Source organism: Brienomyrus brachyistius, chromosome 6, assembly GCF_023856365.1.
Source record: "Brienomyrus brachyistius isolate T26 chromosome 6, BBRACH_0.4, whole genome shotgun sequence".
In the NCBI taxonomy this organism is placed as follows: Eukaryota; Metazoa; Chordata; class Actinopteri; order Osteoglossiformes; family Mormyridae; genus Brienomyrus; species Brienomyrus brachyistius.
This window is the reverse complement of record NC_064538.1, coordinates 10,719,884-10,745,100: the sequence shown is the minus strand read 5'-3', so window position 1 is coordinate 10,745,100 and position 25,217 is coordinate 10,719,884. Positions and strand designations below refer to the sequence as shown.

General features: G+C 41.6%; 2 protein-coding genes across 2 annotated transcripts in view; both read right to left on the bottom strand.

Moving 5' to 3' along the window:
* The window catches only part of LOC125744623 (collagen alpha-1(II) chain-like), a 30,056-nt gene extending 26,931 nt beyond the window's left edge, over positions 1-3,125 (bottom strand). Inside the window, 2 exon segments of the mRNA XM_049016625.1 lie at positions 167-373; positions 2,837-3,125. Coding sequence (XP_048872582.1) covers positions 167-373; positions 2,837-2,924 — 295 coding nt within the window. The 5' untranslated portion in view covers positions 2,925-3,125.
* Positions 3,126-11,568: 8,443 nt separating this feature from the next.
* Positions 11,569-15,471, bottom strand: spryd4 (SPRY domain containing 4). Its single transcript, XM_049017915.1, has 2 exons — positions 15,320-15,471; positions 11,569-14,697 (listed from the first exon to the last, which is right to left on the bottom strand). The coding sequence occupies exons 1-2, from the start codon at positions 15,450-15,452 to the stop codon at positions 14,156-14,158; spliced, it is 675 nt and encodes a 224-aa protein (XP_048873872.1). The 5' UTR covers positions 15,453-15,471; the 3' UTR covers positions 11,569-14,155.
* Between the last annotated feature and the right edge of the window lie 9,746 nt (positions 15,472-25,217).

Sequence of the window (25,217 nt, the reverse complement as noted above, 5' to 3'; positions counted from 1 at the left end):
TATTTATTTTTTTTTGCAAAACAGAAGCCACACCTCCCATTTAATGGAGATGGGACATTTACAGGTCTGTAGACATGCTGCTGTTTCTCAGCAAAAAAAAGAATAAAAGCCAAACAGGAGCAACACGGTAATTTATTTATAATAGTGTAAATAAATAAATTACAACCAATGGGGGTGCTGTGGTCAGCAGGGCAGATGGGGCAGCACTCTCCGAATGGGATTTCCGGGTTTGGACAGTCTTTTAGCTCCTCGCAGATAATCTCATCACACAGGATATTCCCAGTGTCACACACACAGATGCGACATGCCTGAGGCTTCCACACATCCTTGTCATTATAGTGCTGCCCATCTTGGATACAACTCCAAGATTCTTCTGTGTGGAAAGGAGAGTGGGGGGGGGGGAGGAGGTCAGGCACACAGAAGTAGACAGAAGTCAGATGTTGGGGGGGCGAGGGGGGGCCAAGTTAAGAAGCCTGCATGATTCCCAATAACATGCATGATTCTCAGACTCACTATAGTCACATGTTAGCAGGTTTACAGGAATACAAGCGAAGTAAAGGGAGCGTCAATGTGCCAAACAGCATACAAAAATAATTACTATGTAATTATTAGTACATAATAATTAATAATGATTTTAATTTCAACTAATAATATTCAAATTCACCCAACTGAAACTGTAGACAGCCCACTTTGCAAATTGTCATAAATTGTCTTTAGGTTCCTCAATAAAGCTGCTTGCAAAATAGCAGTTACCAGAGTTTAGTGATATCAAAATCTGTCTGACGACTAAAGAGTTTTGATCAAGGTCACTCCCCTGCCATCCCATAAACATGTGCAAAGCTTGTGATTTTTCTTGCAAAGACCACCCAATAGCAAATGAAAAATGAGCACCATATTTACCTCAGCTTCTAGTTTTTGCTTAAAAAAATACAAAACTTCCCCTTAAAACTGAGCTTATTTGAGAAAACTATCAAGGACACATCGGCCTATCTGGCTGTATGGGTTGAAAACACACTTTTTTCTGTAATGTTACGTCAAGAGAATGCACTTACTTAAATATATTGTCTTGCAACACTTTCGTAAAACAATACACTTAGATTATGAAAGACTTAAATGACTTATTACAGCCATCGGTGACAACTGCATCATTGAATTCTATAGGAATGTATCGCATTTGCGACCTACAAGTTGCTGTCTAAATACGTCCAAAGCAAGCATCAGAGCGATGCTCAGATTACCGCTAGAGTAAGATCAGGCTGTCGCGATGCGCTCACCCTCCGGGCCTATAGCATGGGCAACCCTGGGGACCGCAGCGACTGCGAAATCTGCTTCATATAGTTTTTTCTCCTCTACAAATAAGATTAACTGCCATTTAATAGTATCAGTAATGACGTAAGATAAATGTTCAAATGCATAATAGAGCACTATGTACGTTAATTGTGTATGTTTGTTTAAATTTAGTAATTTCCAATTAAAAATCATATATTAATAAGTTACTTCTTGCCTGGTCTCTTGTGTACGTGAAGCAGAGCGGGCGATAAATCATCGTAAGTGTTTAATATATCGATTATACAGTTCACTGGAACCCATAGCCAGTTCAAATAGTTACACGACCCCCCCCCCCCCCCCCCCCCAGTGACTTAAATATCTGAAATGAAGGTTCATGGTCGGTTGTCACCCTTCGATCCTGGCATCCCGAGGTCACATGGAGGTACTTATTTTTAAATTCAACTCTAGCGTTACTTGTCATTAGTTTCGGCTTCACTTGGGTTTCCTTTTTAACCGCCAAAACGAAGAGTATAAATAATGCATTTGCTGTTACTGTCGCAGTCACACAGCCGTATTTGTCATCGCATTCGCTCTTTAGCACAGCCACCAGCATTCGTGTTTTACAAGTATTCACCTTCTAACAGCTTATCGTGTTCGGGGTCTCGGTAATTTGCGTTTTCTTGTATTGTTTAAACATTGTTGCCCTTACATAAATTATATATTTTGATGGACGGATACAGCCTTAAACTCTAAAACTACTTTTACATAGCATCTGTGTTTCCGACTTTATAGGAGTTAGCAGTGAAACCGTCTACACATCCTACCGTCAATAAAACGCCCGATTCATAAACCTGCATGCATTTCCTACAACTAACAACCAACAAACTATCATTCTAAGTGCTGGAAAATTACGATATATTATTTGCATTTCTATTATTACATTTAATGGAAAAAAACTTAGTATCAACTACTGGTGATCAACAATCATACCTGCAAAGCAAAACAAGGCAAAACCCTTAATAAATTAATTATATAAAACATGAAAGCAATATCGGACGCCGAACAATGATTATTTCAAACGTCCCTGGACTGCATACCTGTAGCCTTGCGTACAGCACATGCGCAGTGGCCAAAATCGTAAATGGTACTCAATGCAACACGATTAAATACTGGCCAGTGCAGTGGAAATGCGAAGTTTTGAGAAATAATTTTATAGATATAGCCAATATGATTTACAATATAAAACACAAAAATCAATACATTAAACAGTAGACTGTACATTAACCAAATATAACTCAAAATACAGAAGCAGAACATATAGAACGACAATCGAGAAGTTAAAATATTAAATAAATGATTGATGAAATATCCATGTAATAAATGCCTAACATCTGAAAGTTACATATCCAATAAACTAAAGAAATGCATCATTATATTAGAGTACACGTTTAAGATTTCGTTATGTATATGTGGCAAATGTATCTGCATCATATCAACTATGTGTAAAATAAAAAAATGTCGCCAACCATTGTTACAATTGTTAAAATTGAGAAAACGTGCAACTTACGGTCTTCTTGACATTTCACAAAGGCTAATAAAAATATCTGGGCTGCTGCAACGAGCAGAAAAGTCCTGGAATCCGCAAAGCTGAACATGTCTGAAAATTAGACATGCAAGGTCTTCGGGGGAAAGAAGAAGCCAAAGGTGAGGGAGCAGACGCGGCTCTTGTGTCCCCTTTGACTACCGCACCATAAGTCAACCTTCCAAAACTGATGGGGAATCCAATAGCAGGCCCCCGTAAACGCTCAGCACCCACCGCACCAGGTCAGGTACTGAGGTTTTATGTCGGATCTGTCTCCAATGGATCTTCGGATATTCCCCCAGAACAGGCACTCCGACCCCCAGCAAAGCTGAAACACGAGCTTCCACCCCCTACTTGCCTCTCTCTCCCAAGGTTCGCTCTTAGTCGCGCACCTCCGGCTCAGTATTGAAGGTCGGCTCAGTAGTTTCATCGCTAAGCAATGATGGACCTTTCTGACTTTTTAACTTAAAAATGCAGCCTGTATGAGAATGGGGATATAGGCCTATAGATATATAGAAATCAACTGGAGAAAAATTCGGAATTGGAAACGGGCAGAAGATGCAAAATGCCCAATATGTTACAAGTAGTGATGTGAAAACTTGATTTCGACAAAGCTAAAATCCGACAGCGGCACGGGCATAAATAAAACAGAATTATAATGAGCTAGGCGCGGACGTTTGACGCAGTGCTAAAGCTCTACAATTTTGATCCGATGAAACCGCATAATCACTCAAGAACTGTGTTGCATTTTTAGTATAGGGAAATTATTATGACTTCTTCTATTGCCATTTCATGCCTATAAATTCTGACAGATTTCTAACTGATTTAAGTGCAAGCACGCGCCACCACTATTCAGTTGTGTTGGTTAGTTGTGCGGTGATTTGTGCTTTTATTTTTTTTCCCAAAAAAAAGATGCAAGGATGAGATTTCCATTTTACTTAGTGCTGTCAATCCACTGTAATTAAGGTCGTGTTCACTTATTGACAGTAGCGTTCCTATGAATCTTATATCCAAACGTGAAGTTGAGAATTAAATTGCGTTTGTTTAGCACAAAAGAGTAAGACGTTGCTTTGGCAGCCTAATGAGCACAGAGTAACAAGCATATATATCCTGAAGGGGAATTCGACAGCAGTGTCGTCTGGTTGGTCCGTTTCATAATCAGTCATGCAGCAGCGGTCATAATGGGGCCAGCCGCATGGTCTGTTACCTACGCTGGTGACTGGGACTCCAGTTCATTGCACATATTATCATGGTCAGACACAAATGACATTTGGACACAGATTGGCCTTTAATGCTGGTATGAATCTGCTGGTATAAGCCAGCTTACAAAACTGTAACTGTAGATGTACTGTAACCCTCTTTGCTTTTATTCTTAAAAGCCTTGTCATGTCTACACTTTGCTTGTTATCTATATTACCCAATGTTCAGCCAAGCTCACCTTTGACTGGCTGATTCCTTTTAGGGCTGAATCTGTGTAAATCCTCCAAAACAGTTATTGGAGAACTTTGGTTCTGGTCATGAAGGGGTTAAGACTGGGAGCACCATTCCATGAAACGCAGAGTAAACTGGCCTGTGAGGCATCGTGTTCGCGCTCAACCAGTGTGGGCCAGGAACCACCGTACCAGGAGGCTAGAATGCTGGGTAGATTTGTCAATAGTAAATAACCATGATTCAGAGCCGTCATGGGTGATAGTGACTGTGTTCTCCTATTTTTGTGCAAATTGAATTGATGATAATAAAATTACTACCTGAGAAGTTGCACATTAAACAGGGCAAGATGATCCTATATTCATTAAATGGGTTTGCCATAACCATAAATGTCAGATGACAGCAAAATTAATACATTTTTCTTCATGCTTTGAAATAGACTGCAATGGAAATGCCCCATATGGGCTACAAAAGGACCCCAGAGTGAGAGCAAATAAAGGATTTTGCCTTGTGATGATGGCCGTGAGCTTCTGGGTGCAGAGCACACTATTAGCATCCCATCTGGTGCGGCCCCCTGTCCAGGCAACAACACCACCCTCGGTCCTGCTCCATGCCGCAGCTGAGCTAACAAAAGTGTAATGGTACTGTCACCCAGAATTTCTCCAAAATGTCACACGTCCGTGGGACCACCAGATTCTGAGCTCATTAGAAGGAGTTCCATCGAAATCACACAAGAGATAGCCCATCTAAATCACCCAAGGGATAGCCCATCGAAATCACACTAGGGATAGCCCATCGAAATCACACAAGGGATAGCCCATCGAAATCACACTAGGGATAGCCCATCGAAATCACACAAGGGATAGCCCATCGAAATCACACTAGGGATAGCCCATCGAAATCACACTAGGGATAGCCCATCGAAATCACACTAGGGATAGCCCATCGAAATCACACTAGGGATAGCCCATCGAAATCACACTAGGGATAGCCCATTGAAAGGCCGGGAATTCAGACTCTTGCTGAGCAGTTCATTAGAAATTCAATACATTGACATTCACACAATTCTATGAAATGAAAAAGGAATATCTATACAGTTTCTAAATATTTAACAGCTGTCAGTGGTTTTAAAAATTTGACAGGAGAAGTACCTCACTTAAGGGTAACAAAAGAGGCTGGATGAGTAAAATTAGGTTGAGTAAAATTTCTGTACAAATATAATGTATCTTTACACGTTTGTGTTTTTTTGTTCATGTTATCCTTACGTCTCCTTCTACTTGACCAAAAAGTGACATATAGTTAGTCAATTACATAAGAGGGTGAAAGGTAACCAAGCAGCTGAATATTGGAATCTGGTCTCCTGCATACTGGAATGAGCTTTCAGGAATGGCTTTGACATGCAAAAAAAAATTTAAGTATTTAGCAATGTTCAAGATAAGCAGGTATGAATCAAATGTGAAATTCATATAAACCAAGCATTGAATCATCCTGGCACAACTACAGTGGATCTATATATATGTTCAGAGCTGTTTTAAAATGATATGAAGTTAATTGAAATTGGAAGTTTATATGGTTTAAAACTAGATATTAAGCAAAGCCGGTGCCAAGTTGTACCAAAAAGCTGCATACACAGTAACTGTTTGGTACATGTGTATATTCACACATTCCTCTCTCAGACTCAGCAACAAGCATTTTCTGTGTCTCAAGCACAAATTTCCTCCTATACCAGCCATAATTCCGTCTGTTACTCTCCCTTCACACACACACATCAGGTAGCTTATTTCCCAGTAGGCATTGCTGGAACTTAGTAAACATTCTTAAACCGTCTTCCATTAACAAACCAAGAATGGCCAAATTCAGCCAGAGGTTCCATAAGTAAATGGCATTTCGGCATTTTGCCGGCTTGTATGAGCAGCTTCCCTGGCTGTAGCCCTGTTCTTCCTAAGCACAGAGAATGTAGCTGTATGTTGTTGGCTGAGTACACAATTGTAAGCTTCTTTGAGGTGCCATGTGAAATGGAAAGCCCTGTGACAATACTATACTCTTTGTTGTGGTAGATCTGTGTCACCGTGCATTAGTACTTCTCATAGTCAATAAAGAATCAAAAGACAAATTATTCTTTGTTCCCAGGAAAAACAGACAAGATAAAAAAAACGTACACCTAGACAGAATAATGATGCTTCATTCATTGCCAGAGGGAGACTGGGTAGGTTTAGCATATCCCATATGGCTCTCCGTGAGACACACAGGCACATACACTGCTGAGCAGTCAGAGCACTCAGCCTGCCAGCAACCCTGGTGCAATAGGGGCGGAAGGTGTTAGTCAAGGGGCCGACTGTGACATCACTCTGCCAGCCTTGGGATTTGAACTAGTGACCTCCGACTCACAGATACAGAGCACTGATGCTAGGAGCAACGGTGGCTGAACGTGTTGCTCAAGGGGCCGACAGTGACATCACTCCGCCAGCCTTGGGATTTCACCAGGTGACCGTTTGGCCATGGGCACAGAGCACTGTCCTGCTAAGCTATAAACAGACAGATAGAACTCGTGTTCACAACATAATCATCCATTCCTCTTCCACGTTATTTCTGTAATTTTGGATTATTCTTGGAATTATACAACAGGTTGGGTTGCCTGATTGCCATTAACAGCACCAGCTTAGAGCCCGATTGTGCTTCTTCTAAGGATGCCCAGAAATTCATGAAGGTTTAAAGTTTAGTAAAAATTCCCTCCATTCAAAATTGTGGTGATACACAGGCTGTTAGGAACCTTTGGGCGTAATTCAGAATACAGTCTGAATGTAATGTTAGTCACAAACACACGAAGGGTAAATTAGAGACACTAATTCACGTGAAAAGTAGGACTTAAGACTGTAACTGAGAACTGAGATATCAAGAAGAAAGTTGACCGTGTGCCATCTTTACAAAGCATTGGTTATCAATTACTTTAAAGTATTAGGAGTGAGACCAAAATGTGCCAACTGGTGTAGCGATGGAACATTCTCACCACTGAAGCACTGCAGAGCTATATTAGACAAATGCAGCATGACATGCCTGAGGCAAAGCTCATACAAAACCAGCACAGGGATGTCACTGGATTGAACTACGCAAAGTGTCTTTATCTTCTTTTATTCCTACTTCCCTTGGCTCCCACTCCCTCCTCCTGCATAATGAATTGAGATGAAATATGATCCCGTTGCTGAAAATCTCCCACTAAATACATCCCAACCTAGGAGCTGTGGTAAACAGAGCAAACGGAGGGATGTATTGGGCTTGCCTGTCAACTAGAGTAGTTCATGTAATAGTAAGGACTGTGATGGGAAACTTGTAAGATCAAATCCTCACAAAGACCTCATTGCCATGTCTTGGAATCACATCCCCTCTTCACACGACGGCCAGGTCGGAAACATGAAGTCCGACGGACGGGAAGACAGAATAAGCAGGAGATCTCTAGCAGAAGCCGTGGAGGAGAGAGGGCGGAAGGAGGGGAGCACCCCGCGGGGCTCAGCCGCTATTCATGGCATCCTGAGGCGATCTTGTGGGCGTGAATGCCGGGGCTGCCTCTGTGTACTCTCTGCCGGCCTGCACAATGGCCCTCTGTACGGCGCTCCCTGGAATGCATGGAGAGGGCACCGGCGAGCCGAGCAGCAGGGGGAGGCCTGCTGCCACATCCATCCCAAGGAGGCTCCCGAGGTCTGCAAGGTGTCCAGGTCTCTGTATCAGAAAAATGTGGGTGCAATGGCTTGTGCTAAGGAAAAAGCATTTGCATTTTGAAAGACAATTCCTTAAAGGTTTGAAAGTGTCAAATAAGCAAAACCCACTGGATCCTATTCCATAGGTTGGTTACAAGGTGCAAACTGTATATAAGGACTTGCAATGTTACTGGGAAGTCAGACAGAAGTCAGGAGAGAATAATAATAATAATAGGAAGACATCTTAATATACTTTATAAGTACACGAAAAGGACATGAATGGGCTCTGATCAGCTGCTCTAAATGGCTTCAAAAACACTGCAGTCTTTGAAGCTTTAGAAATGCACTGCCAATGTGAAAAGGCGCCCTCTTGTGGAGCATTGCACCAATTTTATAATGTTATCCCCAAGAAGAATCCCCCTGATGCTGTTGACAGTGCAGTAAGCACAATGTTAACTGTGAAGCACAAGTATCTAGAAAATTAAGCGTCATTAAAAACCACAATGAAAAGTCATTCATTGAGGAATCCTTGACAGAAAAACATGTTTTGAGTGCAATTGTTCATAAAGTACGTTTTGGGTAAACAATGTTGACTCAGTATCTTTTGATATTGCTTTTATTTAAAAGTTCAAGTTAAATCCATAGGAATTTGTCAGTATTGTTTACTGTACTACCAACTATAGCCATACAGATCACATAGATCCACAGTGTCATTTGGTCATATCTCTGATTTGTTTCTCCAACCAGAGGTAGTTTGCAACATTTCGCAACATTATTGAGGCTGCTGCTGAATAAGCATGAAGACCACTCAAGCAGAAATGATGTGGGCCTACTTGGAGAGAAGGGAGAGGAAAAGCAGGGACTCGAGAAGGGATAGAGAGCAACTTTTATACAGGATTTACAGAGCCTGTGCCTCCGACACTGAGCGCCTATTATGATGGCAGAGCTCTGGGGTTTTAGCTACACTTTGGGTAAGGATTAGACATGCCTACTCTGGGTGTCCCTGTGCAAGGCGATGACGAGGGGAGAGGGTTAGGTTTGGGGAGGGCACTGGGAGAAGGTAAGGGTGGGGGGGTTCACATGCTAGTCTGAATCTGTAGGGACAAAGATGCCATTCATGGAATGGAAAACAGAGAAGAAAGAAGAGGCCTTGGGTGAGGACTGGTCCTAGGGTGTGTTGGTTATATGAGAGAACATGTTCTGGACTTTGTGGCAGACTAGCTGTGTGTGGGAACAGGGCCTCAATGTGCTGAATCCAGAATCAGACTGAGTAGCTTGATATGGGTGCTGGATTACAAAACCCTTAAATACTTCTCTACCCTGAAGACAAGGGTTGTATATTGGCTTAGCTAATGTCATTCGTTAGCACTGTGTTACTCTGTTGGTAATGGGTGAAGGTGACACCAATGTGTATGTTTCAGTGTTGTAATGAAGCTGAAGCACAGAACTCAGATACTTCGTCCCTCAATAGACAAAAATGTTATACATAAAGTTTTGAAAACACTTCGCCATCCATTGATGCACAGCTAAATTGGGATGAATCATTTTTTGCTCAAAAAAACTGGTGAGCACGTGTGAAAAGTTAGTAATTCCTCTGTATAATAAAAAAAATGTAAGAAAGTATCAATAAGTAGTTTCATACTTATTATATATCAGTATCAATTTACTATGAAAAGCGACTGGAAAGCCAAGTAACTGCATATATCTTATATATAAATGTTTGAGACTGTAGCCAGGAAAAAAACAAATGTCACTGAATGTGGTCCAGATTGCCTGTTCCACAGCAGCTCAGACTCAAACTCCAAGGGTGGAGCTTCTGTTACATGTATTGTGAGGATATGATGAAGAGCATACAACAGCTGTCAGTGCAAACCTGCCATATTAAAGGAGCACGGACTGACTAAAGGATGACTCATCAATAAAAATGTAGCATAACCTCTCACTGGCATTTTGAACCCTGGTGGTATGATGCTTTTTAGGGTGGAAAGGTAGGTTTAGGTATCTTGTCTCTGGGTTAGCTTGGCAGTAGTTTTAAAATAGTCCAGTATCGGATTTTTATGCTCACACACAATTCGAATACACCCTCAACATTCATTATTATGCTACGTTTCCCAAATGAATCTCAGTTCAGAAATATAATCAGAGAAACTGCAAAAGCACAAGCTCAGAATGGCCCCTAGTGGCCATAGGGTGAAACAGGAGGGTTTTTCTGCTCTGCATTCATGCTTCAACGCAGCTGCATTCAGCCTGATGCCATGACGTGACCATCATAACAGTCATGGGCACAATCACAGGGGTGATTCTAAAGACTCTGGGGGCCCTAGGAAAAGAACTCCAAGGGCCCCTCCAACTCGCCTGTCCCTTGTAAAATTTGTTACCTTTATTCTACTCTGAAGTGTAAATTCATAATGTCAACAAAGATAATTTAATAAACAGAAGATATTTATTTTCACTTGTGAAAAACAGAGTACACAAATGAAACAGATTTGTCATTGCAATGTACTATGTAATTGGCTGCCCTCAGGGGCCCCCTCCCAGCTCGGCGCCCCAGGTCATTGCCTGCCCTACCTGCCCCTATCCCTGTCCCTCTGTGCACAAAATCGAGAAAAAAATGTTGATTACAGAAATCTTTGTTCTGAACAAATGGCCAGAGTCACATACAATTATATATCAGGCTTTAAAATTCCAGACCAGCCAATTGATAGTAGCAGTATTGCCTCAAACGTCTAGGAACTGGGTATTGAATCTTACCCCCAGACTGTATGTGCAGTTTGTATTTTCTTGTCACGATGTGCTGGGTTTGTATGCAGTTCGGCAAACTGACATCTCCAAAATTTCCCAGCGTGAAAAATGAGTATCCTATGACAGACTGGCGCCCCACGCGGGATGTGCCCGGTGCTGTCTGGGATAGGCTGAAGGCCCCTTGTGATCTGGAACTGGATAAGTGGATGCTGGAAGGACAAATGACTTTTGGGTCATTAGTCATCTCAGGAATACAGACAATATGCTGGGTCTGCAGCATCGTGCTGTCAGTGGTGAGTGGGAAGACGTCCCTTAAGAGACTTGCAGTAACACACTAGCAGATGCGGCTCCAAACCCTTCCTCTTTTCCCCTAAAACACTTATCCACATACAGCTTATTACACACAAGGTACCCTATTCCATGTTATATATTTGCATGGTGATCAGCAAGAATGATATTTCATCCAGGACATTCGATTACTTCACCGCTTAAATTTGCTCTTTAGTCTTCTTTTCCCTCCTTTCCTTCAAACTGAGGTTATCACAGATGGAGGCCAAGTGTAGGACAACTAGGTAAGGAAATGAACTCCATCTTTGCATCTTTCCTCTCTCATCTGGAGCGGCCAGGGGTTGAATACTAAGAGAAGCACCATTTTTATTTGCTGAAAAGTAACAATTTAAAACATTTACTGTAAGACTATGAATAAAAATACTGACAATGAATATGTGTATCATTTGTTATTCAGGCAAATCTGACGGTTTTAAGGGAAGTTAGTGTACATCGTGCTCTGTGATATCGTACCACAATTCCGGAAGAAACAATTCAATACAAAAAAAAAACAAGTCTACATTAGCATGTAATTTTTAAGCTTTATTGGAAGTGCAAGTTGAATGTTATACGAAGTATGATAATTTGCTGCTTGCCTGCCTTCCACCAGTCTCGAGTAAAATAAACGTAATGGATGGACTTTATGTGGGTTTGAAAACCGTGTTACTTTTTCCCAAACCTTTGCGGCATCACCATTTGCGAAAACTGCGGGTGGAGTCCATCGCCGTTCACAGTAGCCATTGATTCACGTACGGACATGGATACAAATGGCAAAGAAGCATTCAAACAGCCAACCTTACATCACTAAGCGGGGGCTTTTAACCCTCTAAAACGCTGTTTATCCGTTCCAAATAAACGTTCATAATCAGCTTAAACACCGTTCTCATTCATTTTAATCTATGTCAGGTCCCCAAAGTAAATGTTTCAGAAATCCCTAGTGACACTCTTGTCACTAAGGTCATTCACTCACAAGACGACATTAAGTTATATTGCCAACAACTGCTATCATGTTTCACAAGTGCTTTCTATGACCATGGAATTTACCATAAGCTATGGGCTGCATGGGACTGACCTCTTTGCCTGGTGGGACATAGAACGTCCAGGATCATGGCTTGAAGATTTTTGGAAAAATGACTGGAGGAGAGTCAGGATATGCTCTCTTACTTCAGAATTTCATTGATTTTCACGGTCCTAAAATACTTGGTTTCTGTTATTGTGCTGTTCATGCATTGACCAGTCATACAATTAGAACACTGGAGAGATGACTTCTGCTAATTATCTTCCCATAAGATACATCTACACTAAAGTATAATAATGTTGAAGATAAGATCTTTTTTTCTCATAAGAAATTTGGAGTTCTAAGTAAAAACAGCAGACAATGGGTAGTGTGTACCAAACTCCACACACGTAACCCAGGCGGAGACTCGAACCCGGGTCCCAGAGGTGTGAGGCAACAGTGCTAACCACTGCACCACCATGCTACCTCCCATTATGTATCTGAGAAGGAAAAAAAATCTCACCAGCAACTTGGCCAGGTGACCCACAAGGTTTTCCTCAGTAACAGTTTGCAATTTTTCATCAATTTCAAAATCCAGGAGAGGTTGACTCTCTATGAGGTTGCCAGTCAAAGTCGAAATGAGTGCCAGAAAAATACAGCACATTTTAGTCTCCGTAGCAAGACAAATTAACATCACATTGGCAATGTGAGCCAAGGTGCAGTGGGAGTCCAGAAATGTTATCACAATGCAAGTGAGACAGTAACCAGTAGTTGCCCTTTCTGTCCTTATATATAAACTGAACCTTGCTGCTTTCAAGCAAAGGGTAGTGGGTTCAGCTTAAGATTTTATGAAGGTCTTAAAGCTAAGAAAGCATATTGACTGTTTCTGTATTATTTTAGAGTCACGAGTGTCAAGAGCAATGCGTCCCTTTCATACCCTTGTGAGGCTCCAGGATAGAGCTCCTTTAACATTATTAAACAGATAAATCCTGGCTTATGGACCCCATCTAAATCAATCATTTTTTATTCTATTTTTAATGATCGCCTAACTCACAGAAAGCCTTCTTCCTAGCAATTTAATTTCACTGGTTTCATCTGCATTTCAATGGACTCACCACTGGTTGAATTCCACACAGGTATTGTCAAGTTCACACCACCTAAAATAGCTATGTAGCAATATATTTAAATAATCTGCTGACTGAAGACTGAATTTGATCCGCACAGCTGCAGTAAGTATAAAAAGAACAAAGAGAGAAAGTGGGCAATTTGGTTGGCAAAGATTACCGACCATTAGCCCAAGAGAGCTTATTCAGGTATGAGTAGCTGCAGTGTTGTTTTTCCTGTGCAACTAAAAGGTACACAAATATCTCTTTCGCTTTGAACTTTCCACCTCTACATTTGTTCCTATTATATTACATAATTTTATTCTGTCTGCAGTTGTCTATAAAGACACTTTGATTACATTATTTGGTGGCTCGAAATTATTCCGAAAGAGAATATCCATTTTCACTTGTATTTTTTATAAACGGCAAAGCCTTCACTGTAATAAACCAGAAGTAATGCATGCAAAAACACTATTTCAATATAAAGACCACACTGTAAAGTACAGTTGTTTATATTAAACCATTTTATCAGGTCCAAGAAAGATTCCACATTCTTAATATTGCCTTCATTTTGATTTTACAACACAAAACATCACTTTCTTAATTTTCAACCCTGAATACTAGCCTAAGGCAACACCTATAATGTAGTTTTAAATGTTTTTAATTTGTTTAAACATTTTACACTTTCTGGCACGACAATGACTTGAACTGGCTGAAGGCATTTAAGTAAATACTCTCAACATCCGAACCTGATAAGCACTCAGAATTTCAGTTGCTGTGTACTCAATTGCCAATTTATGCAGGGTGAGTTAATTTTCTGAACCAAGCTTGACCCCTTGTCCTGGGGCTGATATTTGCTTTGTGGGGAGCTTGTAACAACACTGTAATGCCACTCGTGTATCTGTCCATTTCACACTGCCAAGGTAGTCACAATATACATTCTCTTCTTATTTTTCTCATCCCATACGGAGTCCCGTTGCAATGCTGGCCCATTTCATTGGAAAGCGCCCTGCCATCAGTCCAGACCCTGTGGAACCTCCAAACCAGAGTGTGTGAGTAACTCTCCATCCCAAAGTGCGAATGCAGGGCAAAGGGGAGCCCTAAACTGAGCCCGAATTGAGTGAATCACCTGGGGCTTATGGACATCTACCAGTCCCAGCAGGCCCAGCCCATAATCCAACAATAGACCCACACGATCGGGCTTGCCCACACCCGACAAAGGCACCATCTTATTGGTACTCATGAAGTACCACTTCCGCTGAGAGTAAGCAAAGACCCAGGAGCTGCTGTTGGTGCCAACACACTCATCCCTTGCCATTCCTGCTTCAGCAACCCCCAACCTGAACTCCTCGGATTTGCGCACAGTCACCTCCCAGTAGTGGCGCCCACTTGTGACCTGGCAATCTCCAAACACTACAGCCCAGTCCCGGAACCGTTCTGGGTTATCCATAACCAGGCTTGGGTCCAAACCGAGAATACGGTAGATGACACCCGTGTCCTTCTTGAAGAGATCCAAGCTACTGTGTGCCGTCCGCTCATCGAGTTTAAAATGTAGGTCTAAAGAAAGAAACATGAAAATATCATAAATATATCAATATCTGGTTGACCCACGATGTGGAAAAACTAAACCTTTACAATGTATAAAGTGCCAAAGACTTCGGTCAAATGAGGAGCCTCGTCTAAACCGTATAATTCAACAGCAGTAGGTTAGGGACTTGTGCCTGGGATACATAAACGCCATAAAAGAACTGATTCGTGTTGTTTTGCCCTGATTACACAATCCACGTGCTTGTGAAAACCACGCAGATCTCCGCCGTTCAATCTTAACTGCAAAATAAACGCAGAGAATAATCACTATTTCTCAGCACGAATAATATAACGTCTAAAAAGTAGCTAAATGTCGTTATTAAAGTTATAATTTTAACCATTTATAAAACTTTACAATACTTTTAAATACGGATATTCAACAGAAATTAACGAAATAAGTGAACCATAGTGAAACTTCTAGATTAAATTTAGAGAAATTATATACTAGTGAAGGGGAATATTTACGCCTAAGGTTTCTATCAGCACATGCACATATGTCTGACCTCCACTGCTAGCTGTAGAGCCAATAGCTAACGGAGGGTAGGGAAAGATACATCCGTCCTTAAACGGAAAGTACAGAAACTGTACTCACTATTCACTGCCGTGTTAATGGCATATCGCCTCTCAGGTGACAGAATTGGTTTGCAGACCTCTCTGAAAAACCCAGCCCTCAGGGGTCCGGTTTTTAGGCGCAAACATACAGAGAAATTTCTCAGAGCCGCCATCTTTAGCTTGAATACGTCACGATTTAGAAAGTTGGGTTAATAACGCGCATGTGTGGAATGTTGAGCATGGGCTTTGTTTTTCACGGTATAGTAACAGAGGCATTGTCCTGTAATAACGGTCGGCAATAAAAGGCCGCACGTAGTATTTCTTACATATTTTTCTAACAATTTTAGTGGCAGGATATTATTGCATTGTCGTTATATTAAAATCTATCAATGATTTTCCTGTTCACCTTTCCTTCTTTACATTTACCATTAAAAATTCCATAAATTGGGCTTTGTATGATATAAATAGTGTGCGTGCCATTATCGATTGTCTGCGGTGTTCTGACACCTTAAAATGGTTTAAAACAACTTACTGGAAAATTTTGAATTTAAAGTGGCCATAAATCACAGTCTAATCTCTAGGGGGCGCTAACATTTCACGTAGGGTGTGGCTTAGAGACCTTTTGAACGCTGGTTTACCATGACGTTGTTGCAAAATATGTTAGACTGTAACTATAGCTGACAAACAACAGACATAACAAATTAATTAAGCAGTGGACAGCAATGCAAAACCTTCTGGATATACAAGTACACCCATTCATCCATTTTCTATGCCTGCTTGTTCTATGCAGGATCAATGAAAAACAATATGAAAACATATGTACAGACACTCCTCACTTAACGACCTACATGTTTAGCGACCTCCCGGGCTTATGGTCACAGGTCAGCTCTCCGACCAGTCGGTATTGTATGCTGTACAAGCACTTCTGCACGGCGTCTCAGCGTCAAGCAATTATGGAAATTAGAACAAAGTCATCAAACTGGAGTTTCCTAGCCCTTTTCATTATTCAGAATAAATAAAAACAATTACCTGTATTCACAGTCTGCAAACCTGAGTATTGTATATCAGAGCTGATTTCCGCTGTTTACTACACTGTACAGTGCAGTACTGTATAAACACTTATAAACAGGGATGTACATAACCGTTACGCAAGTATACGAATTCAACTTTAAAAGCTATATGTGCGGCAATAGATTGTGGTAACAGCACAAATGCGCATGTATTTTATGTTCATTTTAACTTATATGACGAGAAATTGCCCTGCATTTTAACCTTGATTTCCCAAATGAAATGCAAATAGCATATAATGGTTAAAATGCACGATCATTTCATTAAGGAGCGGCACCTCGCTTATCGACAGGTCCGCTTAACGACATAGCCGTAGGAAAGGTCTTTAGTGCGGAGTACCTCTATTGTCATTAGCAGATCCCAGTGCTACATCTGGTTCTACAAACACAAACTGCAAATTTCTGGCTTTCTCTGTTCAATTTAGATCTGGATATTGACCTGGCCAGTCCAAAATATCTGTATTTTGTTCATAAACTATTCTCATGTTGAATTACCGTTATATTTTGGATCCTGTTGCCTGATTCTTTTCCACATCAGCTTAGACCTTGGTGTAGCAAACCCCTGCAGAGTTCTATGTGAAAGCGGAATTTGCGTCCCCTTTAATAATGGTAAGCCATCTAGGTTGCAATACATTTCATTTCCAGACCATTATTCTCCCACGCCTGACCTCTACTATTTTTTTTTTAACCATGGATTTGGTTTTTACCAAATATATTACAAAATTGTCCATTGTAAATGTTGGAAATTTATGAGGGGAATCAAGTGAACCTGGTTCAAAACAAGTTCAAAATTTCAAAACAAATTCTGATATGGAATATGTGCATTTTCAGTGCTTGAACTAAAGATGGATCAGTGATGTGGGAGAGCTTTTTCCCCAGATAAATGTCAAGTATTTCACAAGGTCCAGAAAGACCCAGATAAAGGAGTTGCTTTCAGCCCGTAAGTGCAAATGCTTAATACCCCCATTGTCACTACTGTAAGACATTTTTGAAGGTGAACGAAGAACTGAAAGGAGCTGGAGTCCTTCGAGATATGTGAGTCTTATGAAACTGGATAAACCTGATTAATTTCAGTGATGGGATTAGCGTCCCTCTCTGTCATACGTTGTGATACAGAAAAGGGCAAAGAAAAAAAAGACACATCAGATCTGTCAGTCTTGCACTGTCAGAGTCCTGGAGCAATAGATAGAAGCTAGTCTTTGGAATGATGTTCCTCAAAAATGATGCATCAGTCCCAGAAAGAAAAACTTCCTCTTGTCTCTCAATGCAAAGTTAGTCGCATCAGTGCTAACTATGACCAATGGGGTACATTGTTTTTGACGTTAGATTCATTAAATATTATTTTGCTGGAAAATCTGCCAACTTTGTTTGTATTTGGATTACCTACACTAGTGTGTGTGTGTGTGTGTGTGTGTGTGTGTAGTGCCTTATTTGGTGATCACCCTGCCTTGATTGCCCTCATGTGTTGCACCTTTGTCCTGCTCTTTATATGTGAAGGCTTCTGCCCAGGCAGGTAGATCGAACATTTGTTGTGTTTTGTTGCTTTAGCCAGTATAGACGCTGTTGTCTGTGGTTCCCTGTGTTGTCTGTGGTTCCCTGTGTTGTCTGTGGTTCCCTTTGTTGTCTGTGGTTCCCTGTGTTGTCTGTGGTTCCCTGTGTTGTCCGTATCCTCCCTTGTTCCCTTAGTCTGTCTAAATAACCCTGCTTTTGGACCGTTTGGACTTTCCTTTCCCATGCCTGCTCAGTTGCTCTGTGACAGTGTGTGTATGTATATACTGTAAATAGGTACTGTATAGATGAATTTCATGATGCTTTACCACAATATCAAGTCTTTACTTCATTCCTTCCCACAGACAGGGACAGAATTCAAAATAGCTGTTAAGACAACAGCTTTAACACACACTTTTCCTGCTTGGGAAAGGGAACGGATTTCACAGTTTCCAGTATGAGATTTGGAATCCATACAAGACATATTGCTTACCCTCAAAGGGACAGATTCATACTGCCCAGCAACAAAGAAACTCATAAACCAGCAGGCTTGCTGGACAGTACATATTTCAGTGTGGAAAACCTCCCAACGAACAAATGGTTTTCTTAGCTAAGCTAATAAAACATGCAGGAACTGAATGCATTTCCCCAAAGGCTCTTTTTTCAATTTAAACTCAGCAGGAAGCTTTGTAGGTAAGGGCATGGGCTGTTGCTGGCTCACGTCAGAAGAACAGTCTTGCTCTATTTCCCTTGATGAAAATACTTAACCTGAAATGCTGCAAGGGAAAAAGTTAGCTAAGTAGCATAACAGCAGTAACCTTTTCTTCTACGTCCTGAAGGACAGTGATCAAAGACGATGATAAATACAGCAAGATGTGCATTCAGAGAGGCTGCTGTTGTACAGAGCTGTTCATTTTGCACTTGTAGCCTTCCTGTTAATGAGGGTGCCCCTGACCCCTGTCCTTTTTGGCATACGTCACGATTTTGGGTCTGTTTTGTTTATTGCACTATTTTCAGGCTTGTGAACTCTAGCTCAAAGGTCCCCACCTGGCTTACCAACCAACGGCACTAGACTATGCGCTCAGCGATCGACCACCCTAGCAAAGTTTACTGTCAGGAACCCGCCCCTCCCCCATTGTTGGGAAATTTAACCGTCAAGGCAGCAAATTTTATTGGATGCAGTGGACCTTGGCTTTGTGTTGCTGATGGAATCTGGGCCCCTGCTGTAGAGGCTGTATTATGTGGCTCCTTTTGAAATGCTGGGTTTACCAGCAATCACACCACATCCCAGCTGTTCTGATGCTTAGACACACAGTAACTGAACCTTTTGTTCCCGTCTGCATACTGCACTGCACGTATGCAGTGGCAACCCCATGGTTCACACAACATAAAAAACAAAACGCGAGAAACAGGCATTTCTTTAACCAACTGTTAACTGCCCCCCCCCATCTTCTTTAGGCAATATAAGCTAAAATCCATCACAAAAGACCTCCTGTTCCCAGTCTGGCCAGCTCCAGCTAACACATGCTGAGGATGATTACAGTATCTGTAAAAAACACCAGGGATACAGCAGAGAAAGAACACAACACTGGCTGTGTTTGGCTAGATTTCCGATTGTCGACTCCTGAGGCAAAAGCCCAACTGACCAATGTCCTTGTCCCTCTAGCTCCTCATAGATCTGGCCTTCAGTCTCATGCTTTTTACTCGTGGCCCCCATCTATCCAGACCCTCCCAGCCTCATAGACCTTTTCTTGAGTTTTAGTTAAATTAGCCGGCAAGGAGTGCCAGTCCTTATCTGAACGTTAATTTCTTGGGAGTGGAAGGCTCTCCTGTGAGGAATCTTTCAGTCATTGTTCAGTCCCCCCAACACTTGGCCCGATCTTATTCTCTCTGGCTGGCCTGACTCCCATACACCATTCACCATTCACAGTTTGTTGCACAGATCATCTACACAGGGCCATATCTGAATCGTAATCCATGCCAAATCTATCAGGGAGCATGAAGGAAGGCAGAAGACCAAACTCATTATTACCACTAATGGAGAAAAGCCTCTAGTTGTTCTTCTGAATATCACATTTGTGGCAGTAGAGCCATTTAACAGATTTCCGTTAAATTCTGAGGCAAAGTGAAACTACAGGCTCTTCAGGCATTTTGGAATTATGTGATGCCGAGGAACTGCAGAGTAATAAATAGCATGTTATTAGTAAAGCCTGAATTATTTCATATTATATGATTCATTAATGGTGATACCAACAATCACAATGTGACATAAAAATGCATCAGTCTTTCCCTGAGCTTTTTGCTAGTGGCTTGAACGATGCCAGGAAGGCAGCATCTAGAGCAAGAACATCATACTGATGGAAATGTCCAATCATTTCCTTTTTAATAAGTTGAAATAACTGAAATCAAATTGACAGACATTCTGTTTGTTTTGGTTAACAAACTGTAGCTTTATAACAAAATTTGGACTGCTAGCCTGTTAGCCAATTGATCATACAATCATCATCTTCTATTGTGAGTTCAGACCTCATAACCATGTTCCCCTTTCCCTGTGAACACTGCCAGGCAGAGAATACATCGCAAAAATCATTTTGAAACCTCTTTGTTGTTCAGTCAGCAGGTACTGCTTTGTGAATTTCAGACCACCAACATAGCTGATATATTATTCTGCATGTGGTTCTTGTTGAGTGAAACCAAAATCCCTCTCTTATGTGTTATAAAATATCTGCGTGACAGTGTATCTAGATCTATGGCAACTAATGATTATGATGTAATTTGTTTGAGGAGACAACCAGTGTGTGTGAACCGGAGACTGATAACAGATTTGGAAACGTGGGAATTTCACAAGACACAGTTAACCTTTATCAATAAGCCTTGAGTGTGCTCTGTTATATGTACATAAATTACATTAATAACACAATTTTTATTTACTGTATGATGTGTGTGAGTTACACACAGAGTACTGAATGATGAGACACTGTTTACAGTAATCCCAAGAGGGCGAGCAGACAGAGTGAACAGGAAGTGTTAGATACTAAGAGAACAGATGGCAAAGGGAGCTGCGAAATCTGTGCATTTCATTTTTTTCTTATATTTTATTTTATGAATCCCTGCAATAAAATGCCAGTAAAGCTTTTAGTGGCCTGTTATGGGTACAAACATCTTAACTAATGTGTAATGTTCATGCCATTAATATGGTAAAGCTGCAAATGATGGTTTAATAGCAAATTTTATATTAAGTTCTGGACTTATTGCTATTACAAACCAATCCCTTTCCATTTAATTGTGAATAATTTGTCCAATTTTTCCATCCGTACATCCAACCAACCATCTGTCTTCTATCTGCCTATCCCGGTCTGCCCAATGAGTGCTGATGGAATTGCACCTAATATTTTGTATTTTTTACATATTACCCATTCTAGATTTTTTCTGTCCATTTCACACTTATCACAAACTTTTTTCTCTATTTCTCTCATTTTCGCCAACCAATGAGTAATGAAAAAAGATCTCCTTGCTTTAAATACACAGGGGGCATCCCTGAATAACTCCAGCTGCTCCATGTAATCCATCCATCCATCCATCCATTTTCCAAATTGCTTATCCTACTGGGTCGCGGGGGTCCGGAGCCTATCCTGGACGCAATGGGCACGAGGCAGGGAACAACCCAGGATGGGGGGCCAGCCCATCGCAGGGCACACTCACACACCATTCACTCACACATGCACACCTACGGGCAATTTAGCAACTCCAATCAGCCTGAGCATGTTTTTGGACTGTGGGGGGAAACCGGAGTACCCGGAGGAAACCCTACGACGACATGGGGAGAACATGCAAACTCCGCACACATGTGACCCAGGCGGAGACTCGAACCCGGGTCCCAGAGGTGTGAGGCAACAGTGCTAACCACTGCACAACCATGCCGCCCCCCTCCATGTAATCATTGCTCTGAATATCCCTAAATTTCCTTTATAACCCACACTCTCCTGACCACCACCCCTCTTTAACACATTTCAAGTATTGCTCACTTTGAAGTGTGTGCCATGTGTTGCTTAGCTGACCCACAGCTCTATAAGGTCCAGTTCAGCATAACTGAATCAATGCTATTTCTTTGTATGGTATCTCTGGCATTAGAAAGTCACTTCTGCTCTCTGCCAGACTGGTTTCTGATCATGCCCAGTGTGTCCCGCTTCACCTTATTCTTGTGTACTACTGTCTTAGTATTAATACTACTTAATACTTAATATTGAACCAAGAAGCAACCTACTGCTCAGTGTAACCTTCTGCCAGCAGAATCAGGATTAAACCAGGATTTAAAAATGTAGATTTGTTTAAAAATATAGAACGGTCTCTTAATTTTTCTGCATCTATATTTTTGTTAGCTGTAGAGCAGTGGTTTTCAAACATTTTGGACCAAGTACCACTTAAGCTCAAACCAAAGTAGCCAAGTATCATGTGGGTGAAATAATTGCAGTGACCTGAATCACGGCAATAAATAACTATTATTATCATCATCTCGCCTACCGCCTGGAGCACCTGGAGTACCACTGATGGTACACGTACCACAGTTTGAAAACCACTACTGTTTTGAAAGGAACCAGTTGAGGTATGTCAGGCATCTACCTAGGATGCCTCCTGGACGGCTCCCTGAGAAGCTACTTCGGGCATGTCTAGCTGGGAGGAGGCCCTGAGGTAGACCCAGCACACGCTGGGGAGATTATGTCTCTCAGCTGGCCTGAGAACGCCTTGGTATTCCCTTGGAGGAGCTGGAGGAGATGGATGGAGACAGGGTGACCCCACCCAGGACAAGCGGCAGACAATGGATGTATGGATGGATGATGGATGGATGCTGTAGAGCATTTTTAAAACAATGAGTCCTATAGTTATTTTAGTGCAAAATGTATCACGATGAGTTAATACAATTTATCTATCTATCCAATTCCTGTGGCTTATCCAATATAGACAGCTAGAGGTTTTCCCAGCCAAGACAGGGAAGATCGCGCCAGTCCGTTGTAGGACAAACAGTCACATACTATAGACAATCTCATCTATCTGCATCCCTTAGGACAGCTGGAGGAAACACAAGCTCCACACACACCACAGGATTCAAAGGCCTAAACCTGAAGTTGTGAAGCAATAGGGCTGCCCACCATCAAGATCTGCAGAAAATTGTGATTGGGGTGGCCATTAGGTGGCAGTTATATTGATGGGGGTGGCTGTGCCACACCTTGTCTCTTCCATGGTTCCCTTTAGAAAATAAAATCATTAATATTACATTAATGTGGGGCAGCATTAGCAGTTGCTATGTATTTCCTAGGGGTGGATACCCCTGCTATCCATTAATCCACAGTGAATATAATTCGAATTTAAATGTACTTTAAATAATGTTTTCTGAGCATAAACGTAATCGAGCAAAACCAGAATCAAAAAGAAGCTTAAATTCTTTAAAATATTGATACTTCATTACCTCTTTAAATTAGATCATCCGTAACTTCTCCTACCACTACTCCGCCAATAACATCCATGTCTGCTTGACCTTCTCTCCTGATGACACCATGGCCTCTGCTCGGATCTCTGCGTGCCTGGCCGACATCACAATCCGTATGAGGGACCATCACCTCCAGCTTAATCTCTCCAAGACTGAGCTTCTTGTCCTTCCTGCCAGCCCCACCATCCACCATGACATCACTGTTCAGCTTGGCTCGTCCATACCATCTCCAACATGGTCGGCCAGGAACCTAGGGCTAATGACGGACAACCAGCTGTCCTTTGCTGAGCACACGGCAGTGCTCTCCTGATCTTGCAGATTTATGCTGTATAACATGAGGAAGATCAGGCCTTTTCAGTCTCAGTATGCAGCTCAGCTTCTAGTCCAGGCACTTGTTACCTCACAACTTCACTATTGCAACTCTACTGGCAGGTCGACCCGCTTGTGCTATTGGACCACGTGACAGCATGTCTGGTATTCAGTCAGCCTGTTAGCGTCAGGCCTGTCGGACCATTTGTGCCTGACGGGTGCTTCTGTTTTTTTGGGTTTTTCGTGGGTTTGAGGATGGCTTGAGATTTTTATTCCGTAGTGTTTATTTGCTGTTTTCTTATTCTAGAGTTTCACAAGGTTTATTGTGATTATTTCTGTGTATTCTTGTTTCTAGTTTCTCCTGGTGGTATGTCCCCTAGTCCTTACAGTAGATTCTTAGTCTTTAGTGTGTGTTAATTCTCTTAGTCCTGTGTGTTCTTGGTTCTTAGAGTGTGTTCATCTGTTTCTCGTTGCTCCTGTGTCTCCCTTGATTGGTTCATTGATTAGATTACACCTGTTCCTTGTTTTCCCTGCATGTATTTAAATGCTTTTCCTCACTCTGTGCTTCAGTCTGCCATTGTACTGTCATGGTGTATTCTTGGCCCTTGTATTCCTGTTCCCTGTGTTGCCCTCCTTAGTATGTAGTTCTGTTACAGTTTTCTAACCCCTCATGGTCTTTTATTTTGTGTGATTCTCAGTGTTCTGTACTTCAAATCCTGTCCATAAATAAAGCCTCTTTTTTTGTTTTGGCGCCAGAAGAGGGTCGTCACATCTTTTCCCACCTGCAATATGCCCAGAGCCCATAACACAGCCCAAGTGTTCTAATATCACACCTCTCCTTGCCTCTCTTCACCGGCTCCCTATCGGCCCTCGCATCAAGTTCCAAACCTCGGGGCTGGTTTACAGGTCCATTACTGGACGGGCACCTACCTCTTTATCAAAAAGACTCGTCAAGACCTATATGTGCCCCCTTCAATCAGAAAACCAATGCGGTTTGGAACTCCATCATGAGGGAAGTGTCACACCAGATGGTTCACCAGTGTGGTTCTCTGATGGTGAAATGAGCTGCTGAACCATGTCTGGTCATCCACCTTCAAGAAACACTCTTAAACCCATCTGTTCCATGAATTCCTCTACCAACCTGATGCCTCTATATGTTCTTTGAATGCTCTTGTGATGCTCTCACTGGCACTTGAATAGTCGTATTAGGTTCTTACTTAGTTACTTATTGTGTAGCTGATTCGTATCTCCTGACCCAGTTCTGCTTACACATCTGCCTGGGCATTAATTGGAAGTTCAGTCTAGCTGCTCTTATATCTAGTCGATGCCTTCACAGCATGAATGTTTGTATGGTGCCATTTGCTTCTTTTTTTATCTTACTTTGGACAGATGTGTGTCAAATATGTGAAATGTAATTGTAAATTTCAAAATGTTGCATTGATTGACGAAATGCTGTTTAGTCCTGTGTGAAAAAGTTACTGTCACGTATTGTGAACGATTTTTATGATCTTTCACATTGTTTATACATGTCAGTTAAATCACGAAGAAAGTAAAAAATAAAAAACGCCACCATACAGCGTCAAATTATA